Source organism: Taudactylus pleione, unplaced genomic scaffold (genome assembly GCF_031769625.1).
Source record: "Taudactylus pleione unplaced genomic scaffold, aTauple2 ptg000273l, whole genome shotgun sequence".
Taxonomy (NCBI): domain Eukaryota; kingdom Metazoa; phylum Chordata; class Amphibia; order Anura; family Myobatrachidae; genus Taudactylus; species Taudactylus pleione.
Genome location: NW_028284675.1, coordinates 2,197,625 through 2,225,391, shown reverse-complemented (window position 1 = coordinate 2,225,391; position 27,767 = coordinate 2,197,625). Strand labels below are relative to the sequence as shown.

At 38.7% G+C, this 27,767-nt stretch overlaps 1 protein-coding gene across 2 annotated transcripts in view; it reads left to right on the top strand.

Annotated features, from left to right (window-relative positions):
• The window catches only part of FRAS1 (Fraser extracellular matrix complex subunit 1), a 539,698-nt gene that overhangs the window by 444,291 nt on the left and 67,640 nt on the right, over positions 1–27,767 (top strand). For both annotated transcript variants that reach the window (XM_088481448.1, XM_088481449.1), the window contains exons 37-48: positions 2,320–2,445; positions 2,735–2,982; positions 4,742–4,893; positions 6,244–6,406; positions 6,834–6,966; positions 9,185–9,375; positions 9,764–9,917; positions 10,679–10,942; positions 13,582–13,770; positions 17,514–17,633; positions 18,571–18,750; positions 20,992–21,116. In XM_088481448.1, the coding sequence (XP_088337574.1) occupies positions 2,320–2,445; positions 2,735–2,982; positions 4,742–4,893; positions 6,244–6,406; positions 6,834–6,966; positions 9,185–9,375; positions 9,764–9,917; positions 10,679–10,942; positions 13,582–13,770; positions 17,514–17,633; positions 18,571–18,750; positions 20,992–21,116 (2,045 nt within the window). The remainder of the gene's footprint in view (positions 1–2,319; positions 2,446–2,734; positions 2,983–4,741; positions 4,894–6,243; positions 6,407–6,833; positions 6,967–9,184; positions 9,376–9,763; positions 9,918–10,678; positions 10,943–13,581; positions 13,771–17,513; positions 17,634–18,570; positions 18,751–20,991; positions 21,117–27,767) is intronic.

Sequence of the window (27,767 nt, the reverse complement as noted above, 5' to 3'; positions counted from 1 at the left end):
TCTAACTCTGTTGTCTATCTGTCCTGCATAAAGTGCACAGATACACAATTCAGGGCATATTTGCTCACTTCGACTGGGGCAACATTTCAACTGTGAGTAGGGCCCTAATTGTGAGTAGTGACTGATAATTGTGGGTTTAGATCTTGCACTAAGTGTATATCTTGTATTTAATACAGTGCAGGGTATGCATCTTATTTACCTTGTGTAATAAAGTGGGAAATAATGGCAGGGCCATATGCAGGATTTGCAAGGGGGGGAGGTTGTATATGTGTGTATGGGCATGTGGCAATCCAAAATTACATGATTAAAACAAATTCATAATCGTCCCGTCTGCTTTTCAGGGACCTGCGAATAGGGATGTGACATCGAAAGAAACATTGGGAGTACCGATTTTTAAAACATTGTTTAGTTCTAAACATTGGTTGAGGAACACCAATGTTTTTGATGTCTCTAGTAACCTAGCTACTTAACAACATTCCAAGCAAGGAATTTGAACATCAAACCTTCTATACAATATGCATACACTTAATTTGTGAGCTATCAGGAATAGTGTGATTTGTGTGTATCTTGTTAATAATAACTTCTAGTTAAATCCCCCTGTATTCAGTGGCGAATCTACATTTTTGGGGCCCTGAAGCTTGAATTGTTATGAGGGCCCCTTTGCAACCAGCAACAATAGGGCAACATCCAACAAGGTCCAAAGGGCCTTGCTGCCCTTGCAAGGATCTTGAGGCTCAAATGGTAGAGATGTAGAAACCCCCCAGAGAGTGAGAGACTGTAGATAGATAAATGTAGAAACCCCCCAAAGAGTGAGAGACTGTAGATAGATAGATGTAGAAACCCCCCTGAGAGTAAGAGACTGTAGTTAGATAGATAGATGTAGAAACCCTCAGAGAGTGTGAGATTGTAGATAGATGTAGAAATCCCCCAGAGAGTGATACACTGTAGGTAGATAGATATTGAAACTCCCAAAGAGTGAGACGCTGTAGATAGATGTAAAAAACCATAGAGAGTGAGACACTGTAGATAGATAGATAGATAGATAGATAGATAGATAGATAGATAGATAGACAGATACTGTAGATAGATAGACAGATAGATAGATAAATCTCTGGAATCGCCCTGAGTCAGGTCTCTCCGCTGCGCTAAGTGCTCCCATCTCTGAGCTGCATGCCATCCCTAGTGGCACCTGGCAGTACTGCACTCAGCAGTGACAGCAGCTCTCTATTCTGCAGCCAGTACTGATCAGAAGGGGTTTCTGGGTACTTAGAACCCCCCCCCCCTACATGCACTACTGTAGGGCATAGTCTAAGGTCACTACTAAGTACCTCAGCCCATTGGCTTATGAGTCTATCACTAAAATAACCTTATTTTAATAACACACACAAAAAACTCCATTGATTTTGTTGAAAAAGTCACTCATTAAAGAAAAATTGCTCTTCATTAGTTTCACAGTAGATCCGCCTCTGCATGTATTTATAACACACATTTCACAGAATGCCACACCAGGGACTTGAAGTCCCAACCTCACTCAGACATTTATCAAATGGAGCTATATGCCCCTGCATAAGAAGCCAAATAAATCTAACTATAGGAAGTGAGTTGTAATTGTCAGTTTAAACCATTGCAGCTAAGCAGATCTATGTAGTGTGTGGCAGCATGTTTAATGTTCTGCTGCACACTACATAAGTTTGCTTAGCTCCAATGGTTTAAACTAACATTTACAACTACCTTCATATGGTTAGAAAAATAGGGCTTCCTATGCAGGAGCAAAGTTCCATGTTTTGTCTGACTGGTGTATGAGGTTGAGAGTTTGAGTCCTGGGTATGAGCAATTGTGTCTTTTAAATACAGGGGGGTGTAAACTGAATTAAAAGGTGCACATAACTGCTGTACTCACAGATACAATCATACAAGTTTGTCTACCCCTGCCCTTCTCCCAATGAATTGGTAGCAATCATTTAAAAGGCAAAACCATATGGTTTTGCCTTTTAAATTATTGCTACTTTAAAACATTGGGGAGACTTAAAGATCAGAGCGAGTTTCTCGCCACTAAGAAACCCCCTTGTGTGTGCCACTGGATGGGGCCACATAAAGAAAGTATAATAGTTCAACATTCTCATAGAATTCTACAAGGAAAAAAAAACAATCTTCATGCTATGAAATGGAAGGCTAAAGGACACTAGAGCTATTAGTAAAAATAAATTGCTGGTTTTTAAAGTGTAAATCAGTTAGGAGTATGTGGAATGGTCTGTTTCCAAACTGTATAAATGACAGACCATTTACTAAAGTGTGGTATTATCTATTACTTGTAATACAGGGATGCAATTTGCAGTGAGTGACATAGATACCGCGCCAGAAGATCTTTTATACGAGCTGGTGGATCCACCCCGCCATGGTGTCCTAATGAAGTCAGAAGATGGTATACAGACCCCACTGAGTGCAGGTAGAATTGCAGTTGTTATATGGTAGCAAAATAATGTACAGAAAAATAAGGCGTATGTTTAGTGGAAGCGTCAAATGGATATATGAAGTTACTTTAGTTTAGTATGTTGGGTAGCCCTAAAGTGTCAATGAAGCATTGCTTGCTTTAAAGATTTTTCATAGACAGCAATAGCAATGTGGTAGCATTAGAATATTACATTCTACCAAACAGACAGTAAAGTATCCTGATATGTTTGTATCTTCTACAGTTTTATCCATGGCAGATAAAATATGTTTAAATCTCTTGATAGGTGATGCATTCACATACGAAGACGTCAGCAGAAATGAACTATACTATGTGCATGACGGCTCTGCCACAACAGAGGACAGTATGGAAATTGCAGTGACTGATGGCGTCACATCCAGTACAACTCTTCTGAAAGTTATCGTATCACTGGCAAATGACAATGGGCCTCGTCTTGTCCCTGGTACTTTGTTGTCCATCACTGTGGCAAGCAGAAGCTCTGTTATCATAACAAGATCAAATCTTGCTTACACGGTATGTCATGTTTCTTTTCTGTTTCATGTACTCTTCAAAACATTTTATAGTAAATCTTATCAAAAACAGGAAGTATAGGCCTGGGACCCAAGTAACTGGCACCACTTACACAACCAGCAAGTTCTCAACTGTTTAGGAAGCCGTTTGGAAAACATTTTATAGTAAATCTTATCAAAAACAGGAAGTATAGGCCTGGGACCCAAGTAACTGGCACCACTTACACAACCAGCAAGTTCTCAACTGTTTAGGAAGCCGTTTGGAAAACATTTAAAAAAGAAGACAAGCAATGATAAATGACACAGCTGTAGCCGGTTGATGTCACCATTCCCAGGCCATTATTTTTGACTGATGACAGTGAGTTTGAAGCAATGGCCTGAATCTCAGTGTAATTTAATCTGCAGATATTTATTAAAGCAGCTTTTTGTCTTTGTCACATAAAAGTGAATAGTTATACTAAGAATGGAGCTTTATATTCTGTTGATAGTAGGAGCAACCGTAAGCTAAAAGTAAGAAAACTAATATAACATCCAATTATGTCAGTTGCATATATAAGAGATACTTTGCTTATTATATTTATATCCAACCATCAGGTGTTTTTTTTTTAATCCATAAGTGTAACAAAGCAGAAGCCATGGAATTGTATAATAATGAAAACATACATTTCCTTTAGAAGAAATCAGCATCATTTGTATTTTCCAGCTGTTTTAAAAATAATAATAATAATTGGAACATTCATCAGATATGGGCACAATGGTCCTCTCTTATCACTGCCAGATTTCACATGGACCATCTGCCAGATCAGCTTCCTTTAGCATTGAGAAATGTATTATATTCTTGAGTCAATTGTCCTAAATAGTTGCCTTAAGAAAACACAATTTCATTAATGTCTTGGAAAAATAAATAATATACAGTATACCTTCTTGCTAAGTACTGCCATCATTCTAACATTTTTCATGCAAATACGTATCTCATTTTCAGTGAATATCACTTTCGAAATGTCCTGTTACATGGCAATCACTGCTTTACCCCTTTTGTATTTAGAGTTTGACAATCCAGAGAGAATCACCCTCGGCATCAGACATCTGCGCTATATTAGGTCTCAATGGGGTAAATTTACTAAAGTGAGAGTTTTTAGAAGTGAGTTTTAGAAGAGATGTTGCCCATAGTGACCAATCAGATTCTACTTAACATTTAACTAGCACCTTCTAGAAGATAATAGCTAGAATCTGATTGGTTGCTATGGGCAACATCTCCTCTAAAACTCACTTCTAAAAACTCTCACTTTAGTAAATTTACCCCAATGTAGGTGAGGGTTTTCTGTTCAGCATGTGAGGTGCTATATAGAGGATGATGCACTGAATCAGCGCTGTGTCATACTCTGAATGTCCTGGACTGGACTGATGCAGTTAATGGTGCATACAAAAGTGACTATGTTACAGTTCATATGTCCTTTTAGGCATTACTGGTTATATATATTATATAGCTCTGATGGTGAATAAGTAACAGTCCAAAGAATGAGGTATTGGATGTGCAGCACAAACAAAGATGGAAGCAGACCAATCATGCAAATATATACTATAATAATATATGTAATTGCTCAGTATTCTGGAGATCTACTGACATATAAACATCCTGTAGTACATAAGGAAATATTGTAGCAACGTTTGTTATAGAAGAGAGTCCCTGAGAAATCAGTAAACTTTGCTGTATGAGCCAATGCCAACACCAGTATGTCATGGTCCTTATTTTCTCTGAGCAGGACAGTAACTCCCATGACTCTAAACTCAGAATCCAGCTTGTGTCCCTGCCAATGTACGGTGTTCTTACTAAGGCCAAGTCAGGAAAAGCGGACGAGGAGCTGTCAGAGTTCTCCTTTTTCACCATGGAGGATATCAACAACGGGAAGATGAAGTAAGTTGCGCTTTAGCAAGTCACACAGATAACTGTTATACCCTTTTTCAGATAAAATAAAGCTGATTTGAGAAAAACTGTAGTTTTGGTTAAATATAACTGATGTGCTACCACATAGGGGGGAGAGACAATGGGGCTCATGAGCAGTATGGCGTTGTACAGCAATTCTTCATTATACTACATAGCAAGGGTTGTGCAGTAAAGAGGTTGGCATATAATACAATTTGATGCACTGTAGAAGAGAGACTATGGGGTATATGTATCAAACCTTGATGTGAGATAAAATTGTGAAATATATATCACCAACCAATCAGCTCCAAACTACTCTGTTTGGAGCTGATTCCTTTCCTAAAATAGTCATACATTACTAATTTGAGGTCAAGAAAAACTAAAATGATTTCAGAATGTTTTTACTAGCTCTATTTTTTGAGCTACACTACTTATGTACATTAGTAATATAGTCATAGTGAAAAGCTATTTTAAAATAATCTGATATTTTCTTGATAGAAAATAAATAACAGTTGTTTTAATTCAATCAATCACAAATAAGAACACAAAACAAAACAAACATACAGCATACGAAACAAACATACAGCATACGAAAGTACTATCTCATATAGTGACTTATTCATGGGGGTGCTTTCTCTTTGCTTGTCGCTTGTACTCCTCTTCTGGGGCATCTCTTGTCACTGTCCAACAGTAGTGATTCACCGACCCTGATATCTTTGTTCCATTGCTGAAATGTCTTGGTGGAATCGCTCACTATGCTTGTCACTCAGTGCACAGTTATCATGTGTGGATAGTCCCGTGAATCGCATATATTTGAATAGGGGAGGGGACAAATAACCGATTCATTTAATTGGGTCATTAGGCCCCGCCCCCTCTGCGCGGAACGCAGATTGCTGGTAAGATTCTCTCCATTCTGCCCACTTCACTATGAATACCCCTACATCGTCATAAATGGGCTATATCTCGGAACTCAGAGCTAACAGAATTTTAAATGTCATATTCATTCTTTGCATTCTGGAATCAATTAGAAGTAACTATTTTCACATTGGAAACATTTTCATTGTTGTGGAGTGCTATCATTTCTTAAGCACAGTCTGCAAAATGTAAGTTAGAAGCTGATTGGTTGGCGATATATATCTCACAATTGTATCTCACATCAAGCTTTGATACATATGCCCCTATGTCTGATGGTAAGGGAGGGTGGTGTTTTAATGGGGGTAGTAATAATTAAGAAGCACCCTCATATTACTTTTATATTAAGAGCAAAAACTTAGAAAACAGCTGAGCCCTTTTCTTCAGCCTGAGCAATCACTGTACATACCTCCATTTTGTCCCATGCAGGTATTCCGCCATATCAGACCCGGACAACGAGGCTCTCACTGATCTCTTTCACTTCACTGTTTACAATGCGGACAATGACCGCCTGGACAATCAGATCTTCACCATCACCATTACACCTGCCAGGCAGAGTCTTACTGTCATTAGGTCTGGAGAGCTGATATCTGTAAGTGCCTCACAGCAAAAACACCTGTATGCTCATGTTCCTGGTTCACGTATACAAAACGTGTAATATGTCTGCCTTTGTCTACAGAATTAGGGACTTTTTTATGTGTAAGCCAAGCTAGACTGAGTCTTCCTTTAACTTCTATATGAATATATATATATATATAGATACTAATATGTGTATTAGTAAGACTATAAGGTTTTTCACTCTGTTGTAGACACCCTTATCTCACACCCCGTTTCTCTTTTCATATTTTTTGCTCTCTAATGTTATGACAGTTTAGATTTAACCACTCCTTCCTTAATACAGTTCTTCATTATCTGTTAGCATAGGTGTACTTAGTATGGTTAGGAGAGCATGCCAGCTGATGTATTTGTTATGTTGAATGTGATTCTCTTAAAAGTAGCCTTTTTGGTCTAATTTCCAGGTGGAAGAAGGAGGGAGAATTCCCTTGTCTTCACGTGACCTATTGTCCTTAGGTTCTGTAACATTAGGGCCCCGGGTAAGAATACATATCGTCACTGGCCCAAAGTTTGGATATCTTGAGAACATAAAAAATGGTAAGCTATGCATTATTTTCTCCCCTGTAGAGTCTGAGCAGGATGTTTTTATTAGCATGAGTTTGTCACGTGTTTCCTTCTTGCATGCTGCCTACGGGCCATCCGTAGCTCTATCTGGAAATTGCTGAGGCAGTATAAGGTTCGGGAGCACTTAATTTGATGTTGCAGCAGTTTGAAGAAACAAAACAGATCTCTTCTGAGAGATTGCTTCTGACCTGCCCCAGGCTACGCATTGCTTCTGTGACATGTGCTAGTACTGAGAATGAGCTGAGTAGGGATGACTGTGCTGTATGACGGAGTACTGTATCTCTGCATTAGGTTAGCTTTGTCCATACATTTATGAGAGCAGAAAATCTAAAGTGCAAGGTGTTTATATAAAAAACCTACTAATAACAGTGCCAAATATATATATGTAAAAGTTTAAGGAGCTAAACATATTTCAGAATCATATTTCAACAGAGGTTGATTTTATTTCCTATGCAGGTTAGACTTCCTTATGAAGCTTACTGCAGGGAACATGACAGATACAATGTTATTTTAGTATTATTACTCTTTATAAGGTATAACACTGTTAAACTGTTGTTCCCCATGGCTCACTAGCCGCATAGATCAATATCACAGTTATGCATTGAATGTAAGCTCCCTTTTTACAGACTGCGGCAACTTGTCACAAGCAAAAACTACTAACAGAATGTATAATTGACCCCACTCCCATCAGGGAATATTCATCTTCAATCCACATTCTAATTACAGGGCAATTCGCAATGTTCAGCTGGGCACATCACTGCTTATTACGTTACCCCAGCATCACAGAGTTTCCTGCACACCTATATGGGGTTATGTGTTACCTTAGTGCAGTGGTTCCCAAACTTTTTCAGTTCAAGGCACCCTTTGTGTGTCCATGATTTTTTCAAGGCACCCCAATCCAAAATATTATGCTACTAATAATGTAATTAGTATTTAGGACAGGACAGAAATACTGTTTAACTTGTTTGCAAACATAATACACATAAATCTAAAGAAAAAAGAATGTATGTATGTATGTATATATATATATATATATTTATTTTTTCAATTATAATTCATTTAAAGAACAATTTACAACACTCATTAATTGAGAGTGTCTTTCATTGCAGCCCCCTCCTCCATGTCTTTCATTGCAGCCCCCTCCTCCATGTCTTTCATTGCAGCCCCCCTCCTCCATGTGTCTGTCATTGCAACCATCCTCTCCAAGTGTCCCTCATTGTAGCCCCCTCCTCCATGTCTTTCATTGTAGCCCCCTCCTCCATGTCTTTCATTGCAGCCCCCCTCCTCCATGTGTCTGTCATTGCAACCCTCTCCTCCATGTGTCCCTCATTGTAGGCCCCTCCTCCATGTCTTTCATTGTAGCCCCCTCCTCCATTTCTTTCATTGCAGCCCACCTCCTCCATGTGGTTGTCATTGCAGCCCCCATCCTTCATGTGTCTCTCACTGCAAGACCCATCAAAGTTCCCCCTTCCCGCCTCATTGTGGCCCCCTCCATTTAGAACTTTGCGGCACTCCCCCTTCCCCTCGCTCCGCTCACCAACCCGACTCTCTCACACGCATTGCAGCTCCCCCAAGCCCCACCCCGCCTTACTTACCTTTAGCGCCATTTCAGCTAGCAAGGACTTCCTTCAGCAACAGGCAGCATCACTGCCTGCTGCATGCCACACCACAGACACAGGGAACCGCAGCGCACAGTTTGGGGACCACTGCCTTAGTGTAAATCTCAATGATTAGAAGGCAAATGGCTGCAGCTAGCATGTTTTTATTATGTGCACAGGACTACTAGGTGACTTCTATGATGCTTAGAGGTATATTTACTAAAGTGCAGGCTTTTAGAAGTGGAGTTGTTGCTCATAGCATCCAATCAGATTCTACTTATCATTTCTCTAGTACCTTTTAGAAGAGAATATCTAGAATCCGTTTGGTTGCTATGGGCAACATCTCCATTTCTAAAAGCCCACACTTTAGTAAATATACCCCTTATAATCTATTATAATGGGATTTTTATTCCTTATATTACACACGTTCTTTATAAACTCTTAAACACTGAAACATATTAACAATAGATTATACATATATTGATGCCACCAGCATACAAATATTATACAAATATTTTAAAAACAATTACAATTTTTTACAAATACATTAATATGCCTTTTTATAAATCGTTAATTATAATACTTTTCAACAGGAGGCCGAACTATTTTGGGAAGTCAGATGGGCTCAGACTCTTCATTTACAATTCAGGACATTACAGGGAATTACATCTACTATGTACAGAATGTCCATGATGGAGTAGAGCCCAGCGCTGACCACTTTAGTTTCTTTATAACAGACGGGTCTAGCCAGTCCGAGGTTCACAACGTCACCATTACCATTCAGGTAGGTGTTATTCTGCTCTGTGCTAAGGGGTGGCAGGTGTTTCAGTTTAAATCTAAAATCTTAAAAAAGGTGACACATTATTATGGTATGAATGAGAGTTTAATGACAACATCAGAAGAAAATGGGATTAAGGATGGATTGAAGGAAAGCAAGCAGCAGAATAACGATAACATAGGATGATAAAAAGAATAGGAAAGGTATGATGACGAGCAGAAAGGGGTGTTGTGAAAAGGTTCTGGTACTTTAAAATAAAGTCAGTGACAAGTAGACTATTCTGTCTTGTATAACATTACACCTACCGCAAAGTTTTTATCAAAAACTAGATCCCTATAAAAATAATGTCATTCAGTTTATTAAAACATTTCTTTTTGACTTTTTATTATTTTAGGGCAAGAATGATGAACCGCCCCAAATAAATCTATTGCCGGTAACTGTTCAGGATAACGCAGGGGTAGTAATAAGAAATAACTGCTTAAGTGTCCAGGACATCGATACTCCGGATAATGAGCTCATTTTCATTGTAACAAAGTCACCTGTCCGTGGTAAGCTGTTTATATGAAAATAAAAAAATTATTTCTTATTGTAAAATGGATTTATAGGGTCTGGATCACTTACAAGGCTAATTGGGCATAAAGGGCCTAGACATATCTGCAGGGATCAATAGCATGTAACATGATAGATTAATCTATGGGATACGACTCTGCCTTGCCTCACTGGCATTGTGGCTTAGATATTGTACTATGATGTTAGCCAGTGCCCTTACAGGATGGTCCAAATCCTAATTTCATTAGACTTCATTAACTATACCCACAAAGTGAAATCCTCAGTACCAATACAGAGCAAGCAGGCGCTTATATTGCCATGATGACAAGTTGATAGACACGGCTCTGCAGTGGAGAAAAACAGCGGTTTATATTTAGCAACACAAGGGGGTATGTATCAAACCTTCTAAAGACTACAGGTGGAGAAGTCCCATAGCAACCAATCAATGTACTTGATAACTGATAGCTTTAACTGACTGACTGCTACGGGAAACTTCTCCTCTGATCCTCTTTAGTAGGTTTGATATATCTACCCAGTTAGTAAAAAACAAGCAAAAACCATTCACCTATTTCAATCACCATAAATTCTGTTTTTAAGGATGCACATAGCCATAGCCTATCAATGTATGTTATCTTATAGACGTTCCCCAGTCTGAGCTTTAGTGCCTTTGTCATTATGTACTATAACTGTGATTTACTTTGCTAAACGTGTTAGATGATAGATTAATGTTGAAGAGATGGTTTTGTGTATATTCTTACAGGTCACTTACGTAGGAGACAATTCTACTCTGAACCATTGGATAATGGGCGTATATTGTCCCAAGGATCCTCCTTCACCTACCAGGATGTGTTGGATGAGCTGATTGTATACATCCCAGAGAAAAGGGCCACACATTCAGATGAATTCAGGTTCTCCCTCTCAGATGGAAGCTACACTGAAACTGGAAGATTACAGTTCTCTATTGAACCACAGAGAAAAGAGCCCCCAAGATTGACTATAAACAGAGGCCTTCAGATCTCAGCAGGTATCCAAGCTTCGTTCGAACACATAGAAACCGTCAGTAGTGCTCCTGTGTAGCAAGAGATTTACTTTTACAATTTTCTACATCACAAAAGCAAGATATGTCAAGTGTGTATAGCGGAACATACCGCCAAGCTGCTGAGACTGTTTGGAGGTATGTTCTGCTTACTGCCGCTGCTGCTGGGTGCCACACTGCAAAGTGGAGGTGAGAAGGTGATGTGCACACTTTAGACTGGTTCGAATGCGCTGTGCATGCCTTTAAGTGATATGGCACACCCTCACCATTGTGCTCTGCTCCAGTCGCACCCACGATGGTGCGACCACATTCCTATCATGGCTAATATATGGATATTGTGTTCTTCCATGTATCACAAACATACTGTGCAACTTTTTAGAACACTGTGACTTAAAGTTGAGCAAGGCGCATTTCCCAACTACAAGCCTTCTGCACTTATGAAGGATGCCTTCCCTACAGCTCTTTAGGGTTTTGCCAGGATTCAAAATTGTACCTTTTAATTAGTTTTTTTTTTTTAGTATGAATGTGAGGTTCCCTTTGTGGCAAACATATCACAGGCCGAGAACCTAAACCAGACAATTGATTTAATTTCCTAAACTATAACTAGAAAAAATATAGATTCTAAGTGGTTGCTTTGGGTCACACCACATTAGGCCAGATGTGATAGGCTGCAGGTTCTTTTTTACGAGTTTAAAGATGCCAGAAATCGTGGCGAGATTCTTGTCACTTTAGCTTCAAAGTTGCCAGATGTAATAGAAGCGGATTTTGTGGCTTAGAATGAAAATTGAAGGTGTTTCCGCGATTTTTGTCAGTTAAAAAAACTTGCCAGAAACTTGCTGAAAACTCACCTAGAACTCGTCAGAAAATGCCTTCGGCCGGACTAATTGCCCAAACTAGAGTACATGCATTTTGAGCTAACTGTCCAGACATAACTTTATAAAGAGCCAAATTAAACATATCTATTACTTTGTCAATAATTAATACTCAGTTAAAGATCCCCAGATATAATTAAAATATGTATGAGCTATAATTATTTATAGATTTTATTATTGGGGCAATAATGTTTAAAAAAACATTTCAACTTATATTAAAAAACAAAAACAAAAGCAGGAATTTTCCTTAGGCGAAACCCTTCAAGCAGCCAATATGTATACAGTGGCAAACACTCAGATCCTATATAGCAATGTACACAATCTAAATATAAATCACGAAGAAGCTAAAATAGTCCAGCCAATATCAATCTTGATGTATAATCCTCACTATCTAAAGAAACACTGGGAAACAAACACCAGAAAAAAATATATTATTTTGTATAATTGTGTTATACATAATATGCATCCAATATGCACAAAGTGCATCAGTATCCCAGGAGAGAAAGCAGAAGACCACCAACACCAAATCCCCTTTAGGTAGAATACTTATACAGCAATGGCTTGATTCAAGGCACATAGCTGGCTATTTTCCATTTTCAGGGTATTATCAAGGATCCTTCCTCTTCTCCTCTGTGTTTTCAAATATATATAAAAAAAATAAATAAGCTTATGGTGCAGTAAATCTACACAACATTTATTAGACCAATATGACCAACAACTTTAAAATAAACTAATTAAAAAAAACCCATTGCAATAAAACAGTATAAATAGTGAAAGTCACTATCCCAGTTGTTATAAGGCACATCTAGGTAAATCCCAGACGCAGATGGAACCCGGGAAGACGTCCTCAAAATTCCACCCAGATGGTTCTTCGGTTTATGTAGGTCCTCACAGCCACTCTGCCGACACATTGCAACGTTTCATTATATCATACGTCTTTTTAAATGTATGCATACAAAAATGTTTATGTGAATTGGGGCATTGCTACTTAAATGATCAGTTATATTAGAAACTTGTGACACTACAAGTGGCAGCATGAATGTACTATAATTAATTAAGATGGCCTCAATTAACACAAATATATTGTCTTCATAATTGGAAATGTTCTTATTTTTTATTATTATTGCCCCCATAATAAATGAATTAACTAATTTTGGCTCATCAAGATATTTATTATTTTTTTGGTGGCCCCTTATTTGAGTATTAAGTAGTGGCAAAGCATCATGTGGCCCTTTGGTATGTTATGGCCAAGGAAGCTAGATGTTTTTTTTTTTCAGGCTATTACATCTGAAGACTCGTTTGTTTCACATTACAAAAATCGGGATGGCAACTTGTATGCAGTAGATAGTGATTGTGGTTAGTTTCTGGTGATTTTATTTCTACATACAGGCTATTAAACATGGAGGCTTCCAAAATTCATCACTTTCCAAAACTTGGAGGCTATTATATTCCCATCATTTTCTTGAGCAACTGTTTTATTAATGTATCCTAAATGAGTTCAGTGCAAGAATTTAACTATATGTCTAATTAGTAGTTTTACATAGGGGAAGAAATGTCTTAACAAAAAAGTAATTTACAATTTTCCTCACAGTTAAGAACTATACACAATAAGATTAAACCTGAACGGGGTAGTAAAGGGTAAGATGCAGAGAGATGCAACACATTGTGATATATGTTTAATTTGTGAAGGTTTGTTGTATAGTCGTAATCATGTTGTTCTTAAAGTGACTCTTTCTCATTTCCATTCCTGTCTAGCCACTACAGCTACCATAACAGACCAACATTTAAAGGGAACTGACACAGATTCAGATGATGCTAAACTTAGATATGTCATCAAGAAGGATCCAGCTGTGGGACAATTGCTGCTATCAAAGAATAATAACCTTGTGCCAATTTCTGTCAGGGGACCAGTCACCGACTTCACTCAGATGGATATTAATAAAGGTGAGATACAAATGGCTACACTTTCTGTCACACTGGCTATCTACTTTGTGAATTTGCCCAATGATTATATACAGTAGGTGCATTTATTTTGTATTCAAAGTCTTTGAAATTAGGTAATTATGTAAGAAATCCTTCATACCCTCTTCATTTGGTAATTAACTGAAGGAGCCTTAAGGGCAGATTCCAGGATCTAGTCCTATGGAGTGCATCAGCATTATTTCTTGCATGATCATGGCACTACGTTCCCCTTCAAAGGCAGATTTCAAATGTCTTTAAATCCAGACTGGACAGTCACCTTAGGGGCACCAGACTGGGCAGTTTTTCTCAAGGGAGCTGGACTGGGCAGTCATCACAGATACATACTTCTGGACACTCATCTTGGAAATCTCATACAAAGAGACTAGAACAGTCTTTAATGCCTGAAAACTACAGTTTAATTGGTTCCTGGCATGAATGAGTCTCTGAATGAGCACAGAACTGACAAGGAGATGTGGAGAGTCCTTCAAATAAATCAGTGCTCTCAAAATTGAGAGCACAGCTGAATTATCTCAATCTGTAAAGACTGTAGTTACATAATATCTGAATCAACTGAAACAGGTATAGCCCTAGCAAGATCCATTGTTAGGTCTGATTTTATTTTATTTTTTTATCCCAGGCAACTGCAAGGTTGAGCCTTCAGTGATTTACTTTGTGGAATGCCAGTTCCATGTCCAAAAAGTCCCAGGTTATTTTCTTGTTTGATTGCGACAGCTGCCCATTACCAAGATCCCATTGACCTACATCGACAAACCAGTAGACTCAGTTCCTTATTGTGTAGACACCCTTGTGCATCAGATACAATTGACTTATGTGCAGAAAATATTGCACAACAAATTTGGTTAGAACTTATTGCACATATAGCCAATTGCCAAGTACACAAATCATAAATGCACAAAAGGACATCTACAATAGTACTGAATGCCAGACAAAGCCAAATCATCTATTATGCAACCTAGGCTTCTGCCTATGGCCCAGGGGGCACTGAGGAGCTCAGATTAACCAAACCTGTCACTGTTTTTTTTTTTTTTTCATATATATATATATGACAAGAGGGGTGATTGGAGATGGGCACAACAGTGCAGAAACGCGCAAATACACAAGGTGCGAAATGCACAACCAGAGGCATACCCAATGAGAGAGCGACTGGCATAGACAGGAATGGAAGAGATAATTGCACAGAAGGGAAGATAGACCAGGAAGAGAGGTGGTAAGAGGTTGGCATAGACAGAGAAAGGAGAGACTTGCAAAGACTGGAAAAAAAAGATGGTACAAATAGAGGAAAGGGATAGACACTGGCACAGACGGGAGGAATGCAAATAATCTAGCATATACAGGGCAAGGAAAGAGGCTGGCACAGAGACAAAGAGGCTGACACATACAGGGGCATAGAGACTTGCATAGATAAGGACAGAGAGGGACAGGGCAGAGAGGCTGGCATAGACAGGAAGAGACATGTTCTGGTTTTAAATGGCTTTTGGCCTAAAAATACACGTATATTCATTAGACTGATAAATGGGATAACTTAGGAAAAAAAGAGGGGTATAGAGATTTGTATCAATATAAGGAATGTTCCTACAAAGCCCTTGCGCCAGCCCTTCCAATCTCACAGTCTCTTAAGCTCCTTATTATGTCTCCTCCGCCACATGGCTCATGTGCACTTCCTTATTTTACCATCTTACCACTCTGAGATATTACTCCCAATGTGAGTTCCTCACTGTGAACAACACAGTCTCCTGGTGAGTCCTAGTTGCATCGCATTGCGACTTGGGGCCATATTCAATTAGAGGCAAAAAGTCTGAGGTCGGACTTTTCGCCATCATCGCCGTTTATCCTGGCGATAAAGTATCGGGCGAGTGCCCGTGTATCCCCGTATTCATTTAGGAATCAGCGAAAACGGGACCCGGTGGAAAGGTAAGTATCGAAAAGTCCTGTCACTTTTGTGGAAATCAGCCTGTTACCCCCCAAAAGATGGTCTGACATGGGGGATCACTCTGGGTACCCCCGAATTGGCCTGCTAAAGGTATTTGGGGTTTTCAAACCGTGTCGGCAGGTGCTTTTATGCGGCTTTGAATAAGTGGTGAAGAATAGCATTTAGCAACATTTTTTTTTTTAAACAACTAGTCCCATCAAATTGGGATACTCAAATGGGTGCAAGCATATTTTGAAGTCTCTAAAGTGAATTTTAAATTTCTTCAAAAATCCACCTGCTGCAACCAACCGCATTCTAGAAAACACCTGCAGCATACTTGGGGACCCCCCCTGAGTCAATTTTGCTAGTTTTTAAGTTTGTCCCCCATCTTTTTTTTTTTTTTTCCCCAAAACGAAACCACTATTTTTGGGGTGTCCTATGCTACATTTGTATTTTTTTTGACACAGATAACTTTTAGGGGACATTCCAAGGGCTGCAGGGTATTTTTTTTTTAAGTCTGCACCCCAAAACCCCAATTCTGCACTTTTTTTGCTCCTGCGAAAAGTCTTTGTAATTGACTATGAGGATAACTGAAAATGGCGAAAATTACATCATTGGCGATAAATTATCGCCGATAACAGACTTTTCAATGCTAATTGAATATGAAAAAAGACGCCCGACGTTAGCAGAGTTGCACAGGATCTGGTGCCTCACTCACAACAGGCATATCACGTCATGGTTTATTAAGGTTTGATGACCAAGGACACATCTGTAGGTTCAAAAGTAGTTCAACAATATATATGGAAAATAGAGCATCAAAATAGTACCTCGATGAGCGTGATCTAAAGGCAAGTATATTTTAAGTAGCTGGTTAATACAGAGATTTCTGGTGGACTATAAATAGCCTGTTTATATAAATACTATCAGGATCCCAAACACAATTCACAAGAAGTTTGTGTGACCGATAAGTCTGATGTAGTATTACAGATAACAATTAATTCTTTTGATTGGAGTAACTTGTGTTTAATTAGACTATCTGGTGTCTGTAATGTTTTGGAGGATACTATAAAGTTATGGAAAACAGAACAGCCAATAATTATAGGTAGGGCATACAAGTTGCCGGCAGTCCAGGGTTCACAATGAAATAACATCTAATACACAAAGAAACAATTTTGGTATAAAAGATAGACAGGAATTAGACAATATCTAGATAGACAACAGATGTTAGACAGGCAATAGGTCGACAGGGACAAAAGGTCGATGCAGTGAATATCAAAATGGGTGATGGTCAACAGATACAAAAGCTCGACTGTGAAAATGTCGACACATAACTTGTTGGCAAAAAATGGTCGACATTTAAAAAAAAATAATAATAATTCCTAACCTTAACTCTCCTCTTGGTGCCTAACCCTCCCTCCTGGTGCTTAACCCTAACTGTTGGGGTAAGTGCCTAACCCTAACCGTCCCTTCTAGTATCTAACCCTTCGGTAAGTGCCTAACCCTAAAATAAAACAAAAAAAATCTGTAAACCAATTTTTTGTGCCAACCGTTGACCTTTCGACCTATTGCCTGCCTAACATCTGTTGTTGATCTAGACACTGCCGACCTTATTTTTCTTTTTTAATCAACGTTTCAGAGCGTTGGCTCTTTTATCAAGACGCCAACGCTCTGAAATGTTGATGATATATCCTGGCTGTGCATATATATATATAATATATATATATATATATATATATATATATATGCAAAAGGTATATGGTGAAATTCTTCTAATATAACATGTATTTGTTTATAGGTTATGTTCTGTACAAACACAAGAAGGGAGAATCAGGAGGAAGTTTTGCTGTAAAATTGGATGTGTTTGATTCAGAAGAGAATGCATTGATTGACCAGTCTTTCTATATTAGCATATTGGGTAAGTAGAATCTGTATTTATTTACAGATATCATGAAATATTGTAATATGTTTATTTTATTCTTAATTGAATATATTACTGAAAGGTTTTAGATATGACAAAGCAATAACTTTGCAAATCCATTACAAAGTAATAAAATATATATGATGTTAACATTTCATTATTCTCCCTGTCTTATCTTATGCTGACATGGCCAGAAGGAGACTTGAAAAGAACTTTGTTCCTGTGTAAACTGGACCAAGTGTGCATAAATATAGATAGATATAGATTTTTTTTTCCCATTTTGATTCTTCATAACAGACGTATCATGAACGCCAAACAAATAGGCCAAGGATAATTACAGTTTGTCGTTTGTTATGTAAAAAGTCAGTTGGAATGCAGAATCAGTTTAACACAAAGAGAAGTAGTATCTAACTGTAAGCGGTCATTAGGTCAACAGTCAGTTTAAATGCTACTTCGCAACTTTATAATGGTATCGTTAGTATAACTTTAAAACACATGTTTACAGTTATTCTAGCGACACCGTTACAATTCAAGAAGTATCATTTCAATTTTATTGGAATACTGGTGCCAAGAAATTGTTGCCGGCTTAAGCAGTGTACGTATTTCCTATCTTATAATATGCATGTAGATCTTCCTTCACAATTCAGTAAATAGGTTACTGGGTGGTGAACCATGCATGGAAGTAACATTCAGAAAATTGTTCATGCAGATACACTAGGGAAGTAAACCTGGAATTGTTGCAGTAAAATAGTATATTATACAGTATTGTTTCCTTTTTAATGCTGTATATTACTACACTACATTTCTCTGCCGCAACAAAGTACATGTAATGTGTAAATCTGTATTTTGTGTTTTATTATTACATGAATGGTTACCGTTCGGGCGTTCTCTAGATATCACAGTGTACTATTTGTTGTTCTTGTCCTTCTTGCAGTAGATACATTGCCTCCATCCATTATTGCCAACAAAGGTCTCACCTTGGATGAGAATTCTTGGAAAAAAATCACCACACAGCAACTGTCAGCCACTGACCAGGACAGCGAGCCCAGAGACCTTCTGTTCCGCATCACTAGGCAGCCTAGCCTAGGGCACTTGGAGCATGTGGGCACCCCAGGTATTGGTTTATTTGTAACATTAACAGACTGTGTGGGACATTTTCTGCAGTAATTTGTCTGAAAAGAAATCTGTCCTGTGTTGTGTTTATATCTCATTACGCATTGTGCTTACCAGCTTAATGTTTATGATAAAGCTAAAATTTATGCACTATCACTTTCTCCTAAAAAACAAATGTTTGTCGAACAATCCCCATAAACCCGCAAGGGAAATATGGTTTAAGGATTATTTCCTTTTCTATTACCTAACCTGGACAGTATATTTTTGGAGGACAGTTTCCTGTCCACATTGCACAGTATTAGCTTTATTTGTAAATTGCTTTTTATTACATTTATATAAGTTTTGTGATGTTCGTAATTTTCAATAGAAGTACTTGGATTCATAGTACTTTTTAATACAACTTAATAAAAGTTATATTTTAATAATATATCTCTTTTCTCATACAGTCAGGTGCATAAATATTGGGACATTGACCGAATTTTCATATTTTGGCCTCTATTCACCACCACAATGGCTTTGAAATGAAACAAACAAGATGTGCTTTAACTGCAGACTTTCAGATTTAATTTGAGGGTAATTACATCCAAATCAGGTGAACGGTGTAGGAATTACAACGGTTTCTATATGTGCCTCCCACTTTTTAAGGGCCAAAAGTAATGGGACAAACTAAACAATCCTAAATCTAACTTTGTGGTGGTGAATAGAGGCCAAAATATGAAAATTCTGTCAATGTCCCAATATTTATGCACCAGACTGTATATATACATAACAAAGAGTGTCCTACAAAGAAGTCTTCTTGGGTTGGGTATGAGATCCCGGCGGTCAGGATGCCGCTGGTCAGAATACCAACAGCGGCATCCCGACAGTCAGAATCCCGACACCCATACGTAAAGAAGGTAAGACTAACCCTTACCCCTAACCCTCCCTCCCCGGTGGCTAACCCTAACCTCCCCCGCTAGTGCCTAAACCTAACTTCCCCCTCCCCGCACCCTAAACCTAACCCTCCCCCCCTAGTGCCTAACCCTCCCCCTAATGCCTAACCCTAACATTCCCCCGAACACCCGATACTTACCTTCAGGTAAGGTCAGGATTCTGGTGCCGGGTCCCGATGCTGTCGGGATTTCGGCGCCGGTATTTCGCCCGTCGACATCGCGCGCGCTGGGATGGTGACTACATCCCTTCTTCTTCTGCCCTCTTTTCATCACAAGTGTAAACTTTACCTGTTCAGCAAATGATAGTAACAGATTAATATAATAAAATATATGCTTTATTATTTGAAAAAAGGTTTATTGTTTTTTTTAATGAATAAAAGTTTGAAGCACATCTAAAATCATAATCAATTTGGTACGGATGGGATTAGAGGGCAATAAACACACACTAAAGTGGCAGTAAGAAAAGCAGATAAACACACATATATACAAAATGTGTGTGTGGGGTGCAAGTACACGAATGTGGAGAGAGGGAGATACACATATAAACTACACACAGAGAGAAATAGGAGTGCAGCTTTGCATATGGAGTCCTAATGACTGCTAACTTGTGCTCTTAAGGGTCGCCACTCTGAAGCTTGATGTTAGATTCAGAAAATAGTCCAATTGAATTAGTGTAGTTATAAAGTGTTGGGGATCTATTTACTAAGCCTAGGATGGAGAGAAAGTCAACAGAGATAAGGTACCAGCCAATCAGCTTCTAACTGCCATGTCACAGGCTGTGTTTGAAAAATGACAGTTAGGAGCTGGTTGGCTGGCACTTTATCTCCGTCGACTTTCTCCAACCAAGGCTTAGCAAATAGACCCCTGCGTGTTATAACTGTAGTAATTTATCTGGACTATCTTATTAAACTAACATACAGCTTCAGGGTGAAGTGATGACCCTTAAGAGCTCAAGTGCATACTTGACCTCAGTTATTGGCCAAAAGATTGCTCCTACTAAAATTTAAAAGCTCTGATCGCTTACAGAATATTGTAACCCCGCCCACTTTAGTTTCTGTGCGTCGTATGTAACAAGTTTGAATGAATGAAAACAATAACCAAACACAACTGAAAAGGAACTCTCATATTTGATAGCTAACTTGTTATATTTGTTATATTAATAAAGTTTTGGTATAATGTCACTTAAATATGTCACTACACTAGTTAATGATAATTATGCATTTGCTCTATCTGTCTTTGTGTCCATGGTTTTGGAATTAAAATGTGTGACAGCAGGAACCCATGACTGTGTTTTGTCCTGTTCTCTCCAGGCATAAAAATTAGCAGCTTCAGCCAGGCGGACCTGGAGTCTCGAAGCATCCATTACATTCACACAAGTGCTGAGGAAAAACACGCAGATGATTTCACCTTCACCGTCTCAGATGGAGTCAACGAGGTAGAAGAAATTTTTATTTTGCTGCTTTTGTTTTGTTTTTTTTAAATATGAAATTATATTTGTGTTTGAGATAAATAATAAACCGGAGACAGGTTTGTTTTTGCTTCACCATTTCAGTTCTCTCATCACCATTTATTTAGCTGCACATGTTAATCTCATTCAGTTTGTATCACACTTTCTCCTCTAATGCATTCAGCCTGGCATCTTATACCTCTGCAATGCATAGATTATGAATGATATGTTTAAAGTGCCTTTTTTTATTGGATATTTCCTGGTATTATTTTGAATTGTACATTGTAAGAAATTTCCTTTCATTCGCCCAGTGCTGGGAACAGATTTGGAGATCAGCCTTAAATAATAGCACTGGAAGTTGCTTAGGAATAGGAGAACATACCGTACTTAGGAATTTCAATTGCAATTGAAATGACATTTTAATTTAGAAATTCTTCACCTCACAAAGTCTCTGACAAATATGAAAAAAAGTCACGCCCAAATCCTACCCTGATCTGCCAATGTCACACCCATTTCACATGAGGCCACACCTCTTTACCAACTTGTTATTACAGGTTGAGTCTCCCATATCCAAAATGCTTGCGACCAATAGTATTTTGTATATCGGAATATTCCGTATTTTAGAATATTTGCATACTATATTGAAATGTCTATGGAATAGGGCCCAAATCTAAACACAGAAAGCATTTATGTTCTATATACACCTTATACACACCGACTGCAGGTAATTTTATACAATATTTTCAATAATTTTGTGGCTCAAACAAAGTTTGTGTACATACATGAAATTCATTTATGTGTCATATACACCTTTTACACATAGCCTATAGGTCATTTTATATTTTATTTTTAATCATTTTGTGCCTTAAACAAAGTTTGTGTACATTGAACCATCAAAAATCAAAGGTTTCGCGATCTCAGTCATGCAAAAATGTTTCCGTATTTCAGAGTATTCCGTATTTCAGAATATCTGGATATGGGAGACTCAACCTGTACTATATAACTCATATATTGCCATCATGCTTTCTCTGAGGTTCTAGAATTGTCAGCCACAAATGTCTTTTTAGAATAAAATGAATGCATTTTTTATCTATAGATAGCAACATTGATTTTACCATACATTGAAGGGTTTTCTTAACACAGATTCAAATATAGTTATTTTCAAATTTTTCATATTTTGTTTTAAATATATATATCTATATATATATATATATATATATATATATATATATATATATATATATATATATATATATATACAAATACCACACACAAAAAAGAACGTGGAATGAATGAGGGCACTCACCAAAAAATAGAAGATCAGCTTATTTTTAATCAGAGCATCAAATTAGTAGTTCATAGGTGCTACAAAATACCGACGTTTCGGTCCAGACAAGGGCCATTCTCAAGGTGCAGCAATCCAAAAATCACCAATACATCCTGGGTCTACTGAAGTCACAGACTAACTAAGCACATCGGATAGTACATAGTGCAGTCTCCCAGGGCCCTGTTATATAGCCAACACACTCATACCTGGTAGGCAATCAGTAATCAAGCAAATAAGTAACCAGCCACTTACCAGCATGTTAATTATCAAAACAACAGCCAAGACCATGAAGTACGGAGGGCGTAAGGAACCAATCAGGTTATCCACCGTCCATCCCGCACAGTGTCAACCCTCCGGCGCAACACACTGACGCACCATCGCTGGTGCGCTCAGCGTGACACGCTCCAAACGTCCAGCAGTGACGCACGCTACACCATGTGGTTCGCACACGGCTGCGCGCACACGCCGGACGCGTAACCAAGGCAACAGGGCTTCAAGGTGATAGGCTGGTAGGTGCTAGGGCTGATGAATCATAAATAAACACAAAATATAGCACATATAAGGTGTGTGTTGTACAAACAGGGACCCTGAGATATACTGCATGGAAGAATAATGTACATTAGTGTATAAACAATATGTAGTGACCAAAGTCACTAGGCAGCCAATCATAAAAATAAAGCTACGCAAGAATAGCAGCAGAAATATAAACATATCACAATGGAAAATATAATAAAAAAAGAAGAAAGAAAGAGAAAACTAAACGATAAATGTGTACGATAATGCAGAATAAACAAACCAATATGCAGAATATGGGAAACATCAGAGAAAACAATTTTAAGGTAAAAACACAGACAGATGGTTGATCTCATTTAAACCCCTTGGTGCCACAGTATCGAGCTTACTAATCCAAAAACTTTCCCTTTGGTGGAGCCGTTTAATGCGGTCACCACCCCTAACCAATGGTGGAACCCAATCAATGAGGCGACACTGTAACATCGATATCTGGTGATCAAAAAGAAGAAAATGTCGGGCGACAGGTTTATCAGTGCTGCGTGTTTGTAATGCAGCCCTGATAGAAGATCGATGATTGGCCATTCGTTCCCTGAATGGTCTAGTGGTCAGGCCTACATAATAGAGACTACAGGGGCATGTTACAACATAAATAACAAACTCCATTTGGCAATGTAACCTATAGTTGATCCTAAGTTGTTTCCCGGTGTGCGGATGTGGGAAAGTAGGACCCACAAGTAAACTCCTGCAGGTGATACAACTCCCACAGCTCACACACCCAGGTTTTTGTTTCAACAGCCAATCCGTCCCCCTGAGATTTCATAGGGGATAGCGTTGGTCTCATAAGTAACTGGTTCAAATTGGCATTCCTCCTATAGGCAAGCATCGGAGGTGGTACATTCTTCATCTTAAGGTCGGGATCTGATGTTAATAACGGCCATCGATGATGTAATGCTTTATGAACGATTTGTGATCTGCTACTAAATTTGGTAGAAAAAATCATTCTTTCATTATGTCCAGTATCAACAGGGTTAGTTAACTGTCTGGATTAATGCATTTCTCTTGCTTTTAGAAGATTATGCTGAATGAGATGTTCATCGTAGCCCCTTGCACGAAACCGGTCACTCATTTCAGATAGCTGACTATCGAGAACGTCAGCATCGATAGTATTACGTAGTACACGTAAAAACTGAGCCCTAGGTAGGCTATTAATAACCGTGGGAGGGTGAAAACTGTGAGCATGCAAGAGGGTATTGCGATCAGTTGGTTTTCTGTATAGCATATACTCAAGAGATTCTCCTTTCTTGATAACTGTGACATCAAGAAAATTAATCCTTCCTGTATCGATGGTGCTGGTGAATTTAACTGGTTGTGGTAGATCAATAAGCCATTGTATCATCCCATTAAAGGATTCTATGCTCCCCTTCCAGAGAATAAAAATGTCATCAATAAAACGTTTGAAAAAAATGATGTTAGATCCAAATATCGGTAAAATAAATTCAGTCTCAAATGCAGCCATGAACAAATTGGCGTACGCGGGTGCCAAATTAGACCCCATCGATGTTCCTGATCGCTGAAGATAATAGTCGCCATCGTACATAAAAAAATTATATTCCAACACGAACTGGGTTAGTTGAAGAATAAATTCTGTAGGTATTGTAGTGTGTGGGTTTATGGTGAGTGCCTCACGTAATATTTCTAGACCACTGTGTGCGGTATAATGGTATATAATGACATTACATCCAGGGTAGCAAGCAGAGTGTCTTCACTTAGTGGATCCAGTTGTTGTAAAAGGGTCAAAAAATGCTGTGTATCTCTAATGAAGCTGGAAATCTGGAGTACTAATGGCTGTAGAATTTTGTCAATGAAGATCGCAATAGGCTGTAGTAATGAGCCTTTGGCAGAGATAATTGGTCTCCCTGGTGGTCTAGTTAGGGTCTTATGAATCTTTGGTAAAATATATATAATTGGATAAATGGGGAAGTCCACCGTACCAAAGATTCATAAGACCCTAACTAGACCACTCACCATAAACCCACACGCTACAATACCTACAGAATTTATTCTTCAACTAACCCAGTTCGTGTTGGAATATAATTTTTTTATGTACGATGGCGACTATTTTCTTCAGCGATCAGGAACATCGATGGGGTCTAATTTGGCACCCGTGTACGCCAATTTGTTCATGGCTGCGTTTGAGACTGAATTTATTTTACCGAAATTTGGATCTAACATCATTTTTTTCAAACGTTTTATTGATGACATCTTTATTCTCTGGAAGGGGAGCATAGAATCCTTTAATGGGATGATACAATGGCTTAATGATCTACCACAACCAGTTAAATTCACCAGCACCATCGATACAGGAAGGATTAATTTTCTTGATGTCACAGTTATCAAGAAAGGAGAATCTCTTGAGTATATGCTATACAGAAAACCAACTGATCACAATACCCTCTTGCATGCTCCCAGTTTTCACCCTCCCACGGTTATTAATAGCCTACCTAGGGCTCAGTTTTTACGTGTACTACGTAATACTATCGATGCTGACGTTCTCGATAGTCAGCTATCTGAAATGAGTGACCGGTTTCATGCAAGGGGCTACGATGAACATCTCATTCAGCATAATCTTCTAAAAGCAAGAGAAATGCATTCATCCAGACAGTTAACTAACCCTGTTGATACTGGACATAATGAAAGAATGATTTTTTCTACCAAATTTAGTAGCAGATCACAAATCGTTCGTAAAGCATTACATCATCGATGGCCGTTATTAACATCAGATCCCGACCTTAAGATGAAGAATGTACCACCTCCGATGCTTGCCTATAGGAGGAATGCCAATTTGAACCAGTTACTTATGAGACCAACGCTATCCCCTATGAAATCTCGGGGGGACGGATTGGCTGTTGAAAAAAAAAACCTGGGTGTGTGAGCTGTGGGAGTTGTATCACCTGTAGGAGTTTACTTGTGGGTCCTACTTTCCCACATCCGCACACCGGGAAACAACTTAGGATCAACTATAGGTTACATTGCCAAATGGAGTTTGTTATTTATGTTGTAACATGTCCCTGTAGTCTCTATTATGTAGGCCTGACCACTAGACCATTCAGGGAACGAATGGCCAATCATCGATCTTCTATCAGGGCTGCATTACAAACACGCAGCACTAATAAACCTGTAGCCCGACATTTTCTTATTTTTGATCACCAGATATCGATGTTACAGTGTCGCCTCATTGATTGGGTTCCACCATTGGTTAGGGGTGGTGACCGCATTAAACGGCTCCACCAAAGGGAAAGTTTTTGGATTAGTAAGCTCGATACTGTGGCACCAAGGGGTTTAAATGAGATCAACCATCTGTCTGTGTTTTTACCTTAAAATTGTTTTCTCTGATGTTTCCCATATTCTGCATATTGGTTTGTTTATTCTGCATTATCGTACACATTTATCGTTTAGTTTTCTCTTTCTTTCTTCTTTTTTTATTATATTTTCCATTGTGATATGTTTATATTTCTGCTGCTATTCTTGCGTAGCGTTATTTTTATGATTGGCTGCCTAGTGACTTTGGTCACTACATATTGTTTATACACTAATGTACATTATTCTTCCATGCAGTATATCTCAGGGTCCCTGTTTGTACAACACGCACCTTATATGCGCTATATTTTGTGTTTATTTATGATTCATCAGCCCTAGCACCTACCAGCCTATCACCTTGAAGCCCTGTTGCCTTGGTTACGCGTCCGGCGTGTGCGCGCAGCCGTGTGCGAACCACATGGTGTAGCGCGCGTCACTGCTGGACGTTTGGAGCGTGTCACGCTGAGCGCACCAGCGATGGTGCGTCAGTGTGTTGCGCCGGAGGGTTGACACTGTGCGGGATGGACGGTGGATAACCTGATTGGTTCCTTACGCCCTCCGTACTTCATGGTCTTGGCTGTTGTTTTGATAATTAACATGCTGGTAAGTGGCTGGTTACTTATTTGCTTGATTACTGATTGCCTACCAGGTATGAGTGTGTTGGCTATATAACAGGGCCCTGGGAGACTGCACTATGTACTATCCGATGTGCTTAGTTAGTCTGTGACTTCAGTAGACCCAGGATGTATTGGTGATTTTTGGATTGCTGCACCTTGAGAATGGCCCTTGTCTGGACCGAAACGTCGGTATTTTGTAGCACCTATGAACTACTAATTTGATGCTCTGATTAAAAATAAGCTGATCTTCTATTTTTTGGTGAGTGCCCTCATTCCACGTTCTTTTTTGTGTGTGGTATTTGTATATATTATTGAACTGGCCTTTTGAGGAGCACCCCCCCATATACTATTTTCACTTGATGAGGATGTGAGTGCAGAGATGAACTGTTCATATATATATATATATATATATATATATATATATATATTTTCTTTTTTTCTTTTTTTTTTTTACATCATTTCTAACATTAAGGGGGGAATTCAATTGGGCACAATGGACGCGATGTGCCATTCCAGAACAGTACATCGTGCCCTCCAGCATTGCAAATATTCCCTCACTCCCCACAGAGGTTCAAGGGAAACATGCCTTGTCGGCCGTTTATGGCTGATATGTGCGCATCTGGGCATCATGGCGATGCCTAGCGGCACATCGTGTTCACTTGAATTCCAGTTTTCAAAACATTTCTCTATAAAATGGTTGAGAATGTGCAAAATGTGATAACTGTACATGTTAATCGGGACACTACATGGCATATATTCAGAAGTTAGCAATTATCTGCATTCTGTCACTATCCTATATGTCATGGATAGCATTTGGCAGTACAA